At 36.3% G+C, this 13,068-nt stretch overlaps 1 protein-coding gene across 1 annotated transcript in view; it reads right to left on the minus strand.

Annotated features, from left to right (window-relative positions):
- LOC145675639 (uncharacterized) overlaps positions 1–13,068 on the minus strand; it is a 124,290-nt gene that overhangs the window by 41,648 nt on the left and 69,574 nt on the right. The window contains exons 15-17 of the mRNA XM_081746190.1: positions 7,627–7,827; positions 4,691–4,794; positions 928–1,531 (exon numbers count right to left, since the gene is read on the minus strand). Of these exons, the coding sequence (XP_081602316.1) occupies positions 928–1,531; positions 4,691–4,794; positions 7,627–7,827 (909 nt within the window). The remainder of the gene's footprint in view (positions 1–927; positions 1,532–4,690; positions 4,795–7,626; positions 7,828–13,068) is intronic.

Raw genomic sequence — 13,068 nt, forward strand, 5'->3', positions numbered from 1 at the left:
CTCATCAAATAAATTCACGCTAAAGTAATGTAAATCCTAAAGTTAATATAACAAAATTCCTGAGAACTTATTTCATTATAACAAAATTTCACTGTTACAAATTAATTTTGAAGGTCTACAAAATCAGGACCGGCCTTAGGAAATTTGCCGCCCCCTTTCTCCAAAAAGAACAAATCTTAAAAGCCAATATTTTAAGTGTGCTATTAACATCAAAGAGGAAGGAAAGCACACTCGCACTCAGAAAGGTCTAAATACTACAAATACAATATCGTTGTTTTTTCTTTCTTTAAATAACAATCTATTATGTTAGTGAGAAATAAAGCAAACATACTTGCAGAGGAAAGATGGACATCCTTTTTTTTTTTTATATAGAATTCAATCTCAAGCTTCAATCTCAATATATTAGTTTGTAATTCCAGTGCAACTATCTCTTTTATCTTTATTTTTTCATTTCACTTCTACAACTGTTAAAAATTTAAAAAATGTTTCCACCGTCAATGATACGGAACTTGTTTGTAACAAAGATAAGACTAGTTTTCATACCAAAACAGTGATAACTAACTAAATAGGACAGCTGTTCGCTACTGTTCGAAGAATTGAGTTCTTGTATTTGACAACAATCAAGCAATTCATGCTGGGATTTGTTTGACTATTTGCTTTAGGACTGTCTATATGACCTTAAACTAATGCGACCTAAACATGATTTATAGATGTAGTATTCAATTAGAAGATCAGCTTAGTAAATTTAACTACAATCATCATTAAGTCTGTTTCCAACATGAAATATTTATTTTAAATAATATAGTTATGACAGATTTTTGCCGCCCCCATGCAAACGCACAAGTTGCATATATGAGAGCCGGCCTTGTGCGAACTATAGGTATACTAGCATTTTACTGTATATGAAATATTGAAAACACAACTTACCATCTATTATCTTTTTGTACGTGTCCTGAAGCCAGTTCATTCTCAACGAAAGGAGCTGCATGAGACGAACGACATGTTCTTTCTTCCTATCAGATACTTCTAAACACTTACGAAGTGACGCCATCTCTTCAATGAATCGGTGTTCTATAATTTCTTTATGTGGTAACAAAACATCTCCATCAGATACTTGACCCAATCGTAGTTGCAATGGAACGATCATTTGCACCAAATTACGCCGACGACTTTCTAACTCGTCTAACCACTTTATAACATGATCTTCATAGTTCTCGTTCCCTATTTCGGGCACCTCTACCAGTTCAATCTTTGGTAAGCTCTCTAGTTTACTACAAAATATAGAGTCAGCAGTTTTGGTTCTAAATTCGTTATCTACTTCTTTCAACACCTTCATAGCCGCATGAATACTCCAGTTTCTCTTCGAATCGCCTTCCAGAACTTCTTGTATGGTGCGTTTAGCAATTTGGAAATATTTCGGTGGCGGACGCGTGGAGGTACAGCCAACATCTTGTAAGATTATATTTATTCTAGATGAAAATTCCGATAACAAAGCTCTACCGTCGTTCAATACTAGCTTTAATAATGTAACCTGAAAGAACAAACAATGAGGAATTATTTTAAAAACAGGATATCTAAAAATCACTATTTCGGTGATTTTTCTTTTATGCGATACAAGTATCATCTTATTGACAAAAATCTGACCTTTTAGTACTATAGAGCAGTGATGGCAAATGGTGGCCCGCGGGCTAGATCCACAATGAAATGAAATGAAATCTCGTCCCTCGGTTATGTCGGCTAGGCTAAAGGAGACGATGTTGATGAGAAATGAATGAAATGGTGGAATGAAGAAGGTGGGAAGAAACGGGAGAATCCCGAGAAAACACAAGCACACTGTGTTTGCCCACCACAAAGTTCACTTGGCGCGAGCTGGGATCGATCCAAGGACCCCATGCACTAGAGGTGACTGAGCCACCGCGGCCCCACTGGGGGCTAGATCCAGCCCAAGTACGTTTCATCAGCGAATAAAAATGAAAAAGTATATATATATATATATTTTTTTTTCTAAATTTCATGAATAACATGAAGAATGTAGCTAGCCATCATAGGTTACCAAGCCTACTCTGCAAGGTAAAAAGTCGATAGTATCGGGCCAAATTTTAGAAAAATCCAATTACATAGAGTTCCTTTGAAAAGCTGATATTTCAGGCTCTAGTTGTCATAGATACATGGAACAAGAATCAAGATACGCAGAATAGATAAAAGGTTCAGCAAATGTATGACACGCATGCACATTCAGCGAACCGTCGCCTCAGAGGCGCAAAGAAAATGGAAAAATGGCCCCTAAGTGTAGTTCTTATTTTATCCTGGCCCGTTTGCATTATAAATTGTCCGTCATAGCTAAAGAGTGTCAGGGTGCAAATGCATATTAATTAGTATGCGTGATTACCTACGTAATGCGGCCACCATTATTCACTAACTCTACTATGGTAATTCTAATACTATAATTCTTAACCTCTCACTACATCTTTTCATTGCTTCGTATACTATTTTTGATCACATACGACTTCCATTCTATTCTGTTCTGGCCGGGCTAATGGATCACCTCAACTACGTTAGGTAAGTGTATAGGTCCTGTCTTCGGGTGACATTCAGACAAACAATACCGGCATAATGCTTTATTATTATTATTATTTATTAGTTTTGATCAAATTGTGTAATATTAAGATCTTCCATTTTAGACCAATATAATTAATTATAATTAATATAAAAGGTAGTGATTGTGGTTAAAATACAAAACACAAGGTGAATATTAGGGATGATTACTCATAGAACCTAACTTCGAAATCACATTAACAACTAAGCGCAGAAAACAATCTTAATTGCTATTTAAAAAAAAAAAAAAAAAAAAAAAAAAAAAAAAAAAAAAAAACGTGTTCCAGAAAGTAATTTAATGCATTGTTGTTTGTTAGAGATAATGGTACTATAGTTGCTATGTAGAAGCTCGTAACTATACAGTATTATTTATTCAAAAAGAAAAAAAAAACTTTTTTGCGGTACCCAACGATACGCACTCAGTGGAGTCATTGAGAGGTGACGGGGGGCGACTGCCTCCTTGAACTTTAAAAACACATTCTTTTTAATAAATTATAATAATTGTTTTGTAAAAATTTGGGATTTTTCACGATTGTCCCTTTTGAGATATTTCAAGTTGAACATAGGTGATTTTCAAAAAAACTCGCCATGTTTGAAGACTCATAACAAATAAATAAACAAGAGACTCCCAAGTATGAAACGTTTTTCGGAAGCAGTGTACCACGAAGTCCATAACCAGAAAGGAAAGTAACGATGAAACATATTTTTTTCTTAAAATTTTTAATTTTACAAATGATAATAAGCATTTTTCAAACTTCAATATTCAACAATTTTTTAAAGGTATTTACAGTGTAGTATGCTTACATGTGCACTGGACATAAAATGTGACACTTCTCTTTCACTTCATTTTATTTATTTACTTTTTATTTTTATTTATTTTTTTTCTTTCTTTTGAAATCAATATCTTTTAAAATAAGGGCGCTATAGAGTTTATCACAAACATTTTTAAAGTGCAAAATATTCTTACATGCCTATACAAAATGACCGCTTAAAGATGAACTGAACATCTGAAAAGTAAATAAGTGCTAGTTTTCATCTATAAATATAGTGTAACTGTGTGTACAAAAGTTAAAAAAATAAATTTAGCAGCAACATTTTAATCTCGAAATGGGTTATTTCAAATAGATTGACTCAGAGGTGTTAGATTAAATACTGTACAAACACAAAATAGCTATTGAGTATGGACTGTAGTTTTATTAAGAATAAAGCTGGTTAATTAATACTGTACTACAGTAGTATGCGAAAGTTTTGCCGGAAATGAATATGGTTATTATTATTACAACTATTGCCGAAGATTTGCGAATTCACTGCTGTAACTCAACTCGAAGGGGTCAGACCACTAACTGACAAAGAAGAGGGGGAGGAAGCAAGGGCGCCCATGTTGTGGTTTCCAAGGGGGGCAAGTATAAGCGACACTTCAAAAATAGTTTCAAATTTTGCTGTACCTAATGTAAAAATTCTATTGGATTTTCGATATTCTGAAGTACAATTTCCTCTAGGGGGGGGACAAGCGGCCCCCTGATTGGCGCCCTTGGGAGGAAGCGTGAAGTATGCAGGTTTCACAAAAGGGGGCACCAGGTTAAAAAGGTTGGGAACCACTGATGTACGTTATCTCAGCTTGCACGAATGAATTTTGTGCTGAAGTTCATTAGAATAGTGGGATCGTCTGTAACTGCTTCCCGGTTACACACTTGTCCCTGACTAATCAAGACAACTTTGAAAAAAATCATTTTAATATAATTTTTATGTTTAAAAAAAACTCTTTCCATGTGTTGGTGCACACTGATGAAAAACTAATTCCCTTTATTCGTTGTTGCCAACAAAACGAAGAATCTTTTCATTTTTCCCGATATTTTTAAATGAATACAAAAATATAACAATGTTAAGCAACGGATATTAAGTAAAAGCAGAAATTAAAGTTTTCAAAGAAATGTTAGTATATATTCATTACATTATCTTATTCTAACATACCCTAAGATAATAAATATAAGCCTAAGTTATCGAATTAGATTATTTTTCTGGATCGAAAAGGTACCAGATTTTCTATTTTGTCAATATTATATAAACACACTTATAAACCCTTTACACATCCTACCTCATTATGATCGTAGTTCTCGAACCTTTCAGTGAACAGAAGTCTTAGAACAAAGCATATACTTGCATACGTTTCCAGCTCTTCAAAATTCTTTCTTGCCCTCTCTAAAAAAGAATCAAAACATCATAAAAATTACATCCAAGAAAGAAAGTCTCTCTCTGATAAATTGAACAAAACTTCAGTAACAAATAGATTCTTTACACATGAACGCTACCTTATCCAAACTAGTGTGTCTATTACTTTACAAGACAACCATATCTTACAAAAGTAAATCCAAGGATTGCTGGTCATGCCGAGTCTTCTTATAGGATTCGAAGTGTTTAAACTCCCGAAAACAGGTTTGAAGCTCCTTCCACTGGTAGCAATTTTCATTAATCAATATTATGAAAAAGATTTACTACTACATGATATACATTTATTGTGGACTGAGCATGAAAGTCATTTATACTACTCATATACAGAGGTTGTTCAGCCTGTTTGGCCGATTTCGTTGCTTCCCCCTCCCGGGCAGAATGGACTCACCCGACCTGACAGGTGACGTCCTGCAGTGCTGTGCAGTGGCTTCCTGAGAACAGAATTGTTTTTTCCGCGCGGACGACAATAACGCATAAAACAGGACCATTGTTGTGAGTGTTGTGTTAAATTTGTTTCCAAGTGTGTGGGTTTCCGCTCTGTGACCAAAATGCCGCCCAAACTAAACCGCTTTTGGGAAGGCTATGTTGCGGCTATTTATGACGCCCACTTTAGTGTTTCTGTCATTAGAAAACAGTGCAAGAAGAATGGTTGCAACATTAGTTTAAGTGGAATAAAAAATGTTATTAAAAAGTACAACTGCAACGAAGCTCCACCATTTGAATCACCAACGAACTTGCCTAGGTAGCGGGAATGCACCAAGGCCACCTTCACCATGCACAGGAAACTTCGCAAAATGGCAATGCAAGGAAATCTGTCAACACAAAGGTGTATGGCTAATCATCTTGACGTGTCTTTGGGGATTGTCAGCCGGACGTTACACCATCAACTCAAACTGGAAAAAGACATGAAAGGTCGCGGCCATCTTCTCACGGATGCCCACCAAAAGGAAGGAAAGTGTAACGCCCGGAAGCTGTACGAACGGCATCTGGCAAAACAAAGGTGGATGTACGTCGTAACGCTCGATGAAGCATGGATTTACCTTTCCGACTGCGGCAAACCGAGAGCCATCATGTACCGAGAGAATGGCGCCAAGAACTTCAGAAGGTGGATCTGTGTCTGTAAAGAGTCCTTCCCAAAACGGTTCATGGTCGTTACTGGCTACTGTTCTCTCTGCTCTTTGCCCCTTCCCTTGACATGCACCGAGCTGTCGGTATACGGGGTGCAATGCTTTTGCGCACACTTTCGGAAAGGAGATTCGAAACCACAAAGGAAAGAAGAAATTCAAAGAAAGGAACAAATCATGAAATTATAGAGGTACTTTCAAAACTCCACACACAGCGAAGTTTCGAGAATGAAATATCTTCAAATTGTAGGACACAAATTTCAAGGACTAAAGTTGTAAAAAATGTACCATACAGCAGAATTGAATATAATAAACATTGAACAGCAGAATTGAATATTTCTTTCGTATCTTTCATATTTACCCTCATTCTCTAAAGTATTGAAACTGTGCGCAACTGCACGATTTGCTTAAGCATGATTATATTAAGATTTGGCAACGTCGCATTTAAAAACTGTGCGCAAAACCACGATTTTATACTTTTCGATCAGCTGTCAATCAACTACAGATTATCGTAGATCTTTGGGAGAAAACTGTGCGCAAACGAGGTGCACCCCGGTATACGTATCAAAATATTTTTGTCCAGTTTTAACGTGCAGGTGAACAGATGCGAGTCTCCTCTGTTTGCGGCAATTATGTCCGAGCAAGTTTTTGTAGATTTCAAACGAGATATTGTTTTTCTTGCTTTTAGGTACTACACGCAACAATTATATTTATTTTACCTTCTAATGTTCTGTATAAAAATAAACAAAACTTATAGAAAATAAATATTTGTATGTATTGTTCATAAATGTATTGTATGTATCGTCAATAAATGTTTAGTCAGTATACCTATCTTTTTATTGAATAAGTTTCATAAATCACTTATTCCTGTAGTTAATATGTTTTTAAATACCGTATTTACGCGATTCTAAGACGCACTTTTTTGTCGATTCTTTGCCTCCAAAATTAAGGTGCGTCTAAGATTTTTGTTATGCAAATTTAGGTCAGATTAGATGGAGTTTTGCCAAAAATTGCTAATCTCGTTAGTCATAATTGTGTAAATAATGTGTATTTTGTGTGTATTTGGCCATCAAAAGTGGAAAAATTGGGGAAGACAGTGATGCCGATGAGGAGACAGATAATGAGCAGTAACGTGTTAGTGTTGTTTTTGCGAGTGTGAGTGCAAAACAGAAGAAAAGAAACAAGTTTGAATAATTACTCAATAATTACTTGTTTTGTTTGTGTGTGTGTGTGTGTGTGAGTGTGTACATACTGGTATAATATAATACCGATAATGTATTGCTATAAAACCGACGCAAGCAAGTGTTGTACCGTAATTACATTTGAAAAAAAAAGAAAGTACCATCAGATGCACATGAATATAAAGTAAATTCCACCAGTAAGTTCAATGTTTCTTTATTTTCCTATAACATTATTTGTTTTCCCATGTTTATTAATCATTTTTTTTTTCAATGTTTAAAATCAATGCAGTGTAGGCTTCTTTTCATTTTCACCAAGAGTGCGTCTTACATTCGCGTAAATACGGTATATATATTATTTAGAAAAAAATCTTTATAAGCTCTGAATACATCGAAATGTAAAAATTATATGTTTTGCTTTAAAACTCATAAAAATTTTAAGGCTTATATTCGGCAGGAGTGTTATGGTAAGTATTATTGCCGGGCGAGTTAAAACTTACCTCTTAGATCGAATTTGTCGATGTCTTCCATATCGACAACTAAATGAAGATTCTCTAAGGCCAACCACCGAACAAACTTTACACTGGAACCGTCCATTAGAAAACCTTCCTTCTCCAACAATGTAATAACATTTCCCATAAACTCAATGCGATCCATGATAGCTGGATGTCCACATTTTGAGAAAAAGTAACCTCGAATCCCTGTAACAAACAAAAGAATCACAAATGATTGGGGATTGTTTATCAGCAGCCAAATGAATGAACGAAGCACATCAATTGCTTTGGGATACGTAACTGTTGCAATCGGGATATTTACATATAGGCCTCGTGTACAGACTATTCCAAAGCCAAAACAAAACAAAAAAAAAAAAGTTTTTTTTTTTGTTTAAACCTGTTTTTTTGGGTTTAAACTTTTTTTTTTTTTTTTTTTTTTTTTTTTAAATAATTTCCTCTATGTATTTATATCACATATGTACAGAAATAAGTTTGTTTCGCCTTGGTGCTATTATGCAACAGCCGGGTTATGCTGGAAGGGGTCACATAAGCTTAAAGCGGAGTCCAAACCGTTTCTTGACTTACATCCGAAACAAATTGTCCTCCATTTGAACTCGAAACCGCGACTAATTGGCCACAAATGCGATATGTCTGCCGACTCACTCTCAAAGAACTCCTGATACGTTGTATTGATCTTTACATACTTATAATACGGGTTTCAAAACAACACCGACAACGTTTGAGAAGTGATTCCTGACACCAAGATAAGACAAAAAGTATAGACCAATCTGGGTGTACAAATGCTTCCTTTCGGAGTTAGAGGCTGCCGAGAACATGAAACACCAAATTTTGGAGGTCCATAGCTCCAAAACTATGGGACTTACCGTAGTCGGGTCAAGACTTCACTTAGGAACTAGTATATACCCTATCCAAATATCCGACTTTCAGAATCTTGCGGTACTTCCGCAACTATTTTTCTAGAGGTAGTTGGTGAGTACTACAGATTATATACCAGTAACCAAACTCCCTCCATAAAAATTGTTGCGTGAGTACCATTGGATATTTGGTACCATTAGCATGAGTACCATACTTTAAAGTTCATTTTTTCATGTTTTCGGCAGCCTATCCGAAAGGAAGCATTTGTGCACCCAAGTTGGTCTATACTTTTTATCTTGGTGTCAGGAATTACTTCCCAAACGTTGTCGGTGTTGTTTTGAAACACCCTGTATAATTGTTTGCCAAGAGTCATTTGAGAAGGACAAAAAGATAAACAGTTGCACAAATGAAATCATTATACATAATTACAGATGGACAATTTCAAAACACTTCAGAGTATAGAAGAACTAATTAAGTCCAAGTTAGTTCACTACGACTTTTGCTAGTACAAGTAAAAGAAATACGACGACTTAATTTGCATATCACTAAGAAAAGTGAATAAAGATAAGAATTATTTGAGTCCACTTTGGCTCTGACCCATTTATACATAAATAGACACCAAAGATACTTCTGATTTCAGTAAATGACCCCCCCCCCAAAAAAAAAATAGGTATTTCGATTAATTTTATCAATAGTAAACATTATTAAAACGAAACAATATTTAGAATTTTTCTTTGATTGCAATTGCATAACAATCATAATAAACTATTAAAAAATCACAAAAGAAACATTCATAAACTTATAAAAAAAAAGTTGCTTTTGTAGTATATTCTCTGAGTAATGAATGGGGAATTTAGGTTTGAATATAATACGAATAATATGCGGAAGTGACACGCGATAACCCACAAATGTGTGTTCATCAAGATTTGACGAACACTTACACTTTTACGAACATTTTTCGTTCTTTGGTTTAAACCACCTTGGTTTAAACCAGCCAATCCTGGCAGGGTGTCTAATAAAATTCCAAAATCAAATTTTGTGACTTTTTCATTACTAAACCTTAAAATTTCGTAACATTCAAAAACTAATACCAGTTCTTTAGCACTAATCTGCTTTCAAAGGCTGTTCCCTGGAGCGATAAAAACTTGGTGTCTTCTCACATCACTTTCAGTATATTCACTGCATATAGTCAGTTTTGTTCGATAACTAACCAACAGCAAACACAAATCCACTAATCTTACAATTATATATCTAAATACGCATGATCTACATATACTGATCAATCCTTAGCAATCCTTTTGAAACTGTCACACTGATTGTAAACAGCTGTACTGGTAGATTCTCTCTCTCTTTTAAGTTGGCTAATTTTGTTTTATCCTTTTTTTGAGCTCTTTCGATCTCGTTCTGAAGTGTTTCAACTTCCTCTTCGGACTCCTTTCCTTCTTCTTCAACTCTTTAAGGTAATCTGCTTCCATCTTGATTTTGTTTTTTCTTTCCTGTTGCTCATCTCGTTCTTGCTTCAAAGATTCCATTCGTTTTCAACGATGCATTTTCTCACAGCCATAATCATAGACTTTGTTACCAATACCTTATGTAAACCTCCAATGGAGAAGTTCTGCACTAAACACTCTTTGTTAACAGAAAATCCTCTTTCTACAGTACTATTTCCATTGAACATTGTTAAGTATACATTTAAAAAATTCTACAAGTTTTTCATCATGACTGAAAATTTTCATCATAAGAAATAGGCCTACATCTAACCTTTTTTCTTCCACTTAAACGACTGACTTACTTCTTGAATATGTGGTTTTTCACACAGCAATAAATAACTTCCCTTAATTTCATCTGCTTCGACGTAAGCTACATGACTTTTTGAGGTCAGTTCTTGTAAAACACTAGTAATACTAGATTCTCTCATAGAACTGTATCATCATAAATGGAGAAAGGCATGATTATCCTCTCATCATGATCTTGCACAATGGTGATTTCTGATTAATGATGTAAACAAGGAAACGAGAAAATTTCTGCAATCTTTTCTGAAAGAAAGAATTCCAAATTCTTGTATTCCTTTGCATGCTGCTGTTGCACTAAAGCCAATATCCACTGATCTAACATCCAGACGATTCTCTGTCTTTGTCACATCCACAGCTATCAGTTGCTTGGTTGTTTTAACAGAAAACATTACACTTTTTCAAGAAGCGATACCAATATTGCGGACCGCAGAATGCAGTTCGTCAAACATGAATGGTAAAAGAGGCTTGTCAGATTAAAAATCCGTCAGCTAGTGTTCTAGTTCTAACGCTACCAATTGCAGGAATGAAAGTTTCGCTTGTGGCAGGTCGTCCGCTAAAAACTTCTGCAGAACGTTGAAATTTTCTGTGTCCGGGGGTTCTGAAGACACTTGATTGACATTCAATTTTTTCAAGAAAGGCAACATCTCGATCATTCTTTCAATCACCTTTGAATTTTCGATCCACTTAATAGAACACAATTTAACGGAAATACAGAAGAACCTGTGATATGCACAAAATCTGCACATCTAGAGGGAAAAATCTTTGAAGAAATAGTAAACACTTCTTTAAAAAAAAAAGTATTAATTTTCCAATCAGACTTCATATGCACAGTTTTGTAGGAGCCATGTACCTTTTGAAGGGAATAAGTACCAATGTCAACAAGTTCTTTTACATCTGTATCTGTACTTTCACCTTTTATCAGGTTTCGAAATCACTTAAGAATTTCAAATTTACACTCGGACCATCAACATTATTTAAATTCGTTTATTAACAGATAGTTCTAGTTCACACAAACTACTCGTAAATGCACTTAGTAAGTTACTTGCAGTACTAGACCTAAAAACAATGACGTCAAGCAACAAGTTGTGACTTCATTTGTACTTGAATCCCAATAGCGAATCACCACGCTCATTTGTTCTTTTTGAACAATCTTGTTCAAGCTTTTGCCGAATGATATACAGTAGAAATTACAAGCACGTACTAGTTGAATCAAGATTTTCTGAAAATACGGCCCAAGGCCGAACGTTACAATGTAGCCAAGTTTATCTTTCTGCATCTTAAACTTTTGAGCTATAACACTATCGGGAAACATTAACAAAAATAAATCATTACCATCACTGACTGAACTATTCGATGCATGACAAACCATTTTATAAACTGCTCATAGGATTTCGGCTTTCATGATACCATCTTTTACTTATATATATATATATATATATATATATATATATATATATATATATATATATATATATATATATATATACGGAACACTTAATCACTGGGAATTCTCTTGAACGGAATAGTTGGTTGCATTCCTGTTAGCGATGCCTCCCATTCTTTGTGTTTCTGTCCTTTTGCACGTAGTTTGAACCCACTGTGACTAACATTTCTCACGTTTTATCGAACAAAAAAATTTTCCAGTCTCTACTATATTTGTACAGATAAAAATCGTGACTCAAAAGCTAAGTTTCGTAACTTTCGTGACCGATAGACACCCTGTACTGACATACAAAAATCTTATTAGTGACAACTTTTTCTGTATGAAATCTACGTACTTACATTTATTTCATTAAAAAAAAAAAAAAAAAAAAACTCGTCTGTTCTGCGTAAAATGCTTCAGGTTAGTGAGGTTACGCCTATTATGATCTGATCTACAATCATTTGAAAATGGCTTTTTAATTTCCCGCTCATACTTAGTGGCATCTATGCATTTATTGTGACGAATGTCTTCATCAGGCTGTCTATTCTACGATCACACTGCTCTTACCATAGATGTTCATTTTACTTCGACCTCACTCACCCTCGCCCTCGCAGTAGCAGTTGGCCCTCGCCATCGTTCACCCTCGCCCTCGCGAATGGAATTGTCCATCGCCCTCGCGCCCCCTCGCCCTCGCGGCCAAAACTTGTCCTCGCCCTCGCGCACCCTCACCCTCGCCATCGAAGCTTGCCCTCGCCCTCGCGCACCCTCACCCTCGCCATCGAAGCTTGTCCTCGTCCTCGCGCAAACTCGCCCTCGCTGCCGAAACTTGTCCTCGCCCTCGCGCACCCTCGCCCTCGCCGACGAAGCTTTTCCTCGCCCTCTCGCACCCTCACCCTCGCTGTCGAAGCTTCTCCTCGCCCTCGCACACCCTCGCCCTTTTCGTCGAAGCTTGTCCTCGCCCTCGCGATAGGAGTTGTCCATTATCCTCGCTTGCCCTCGCCTTCGTGCACAAAACTTTTCCTCGCCCTCGCGCACCCTCGCCCTCATATCATTGAGGGCGAGGGTAATTGAGGGTGAGGAGGCCTCGAGAGGGCCTCCGTGAGGATCAGAGCATCAATTATTCAACCTATTTGTTGAATTATTTCCTTATCGTCAGTGGCGGATCCAGGGGGGGTGATCGGGGCGATCGCTTCCCCCATAAGAGGAAACTTCTTTATTTTATATATACAAATAAAACGCATCCCAGAGTTTGGAGCTCTTAAAAGTAGCTCTAAGTAGCAGTATTACAACCCACCACCCCCACCAGAAGTTCGTCCTGGATCCGCCCTTGCTTAACATACGTCCTAAAGAAAGGAA

The sequence above is a fragment of the Thermobia domestica genome, chromosome 18, assembly GCF_964235325.1.
Source record: "Thermobia domestica chromosome 18, izTheDome1.hap1.1, whole genome shotgun sequence".
In the NCBI taxonomy this organism is placed as follows: domain Eukaryota; kingdom Metazoa; phylum Arthropoda; class Insecta; order Zygentoma; family Lepismatidae; genus Thermobia; species Thermobia domestica.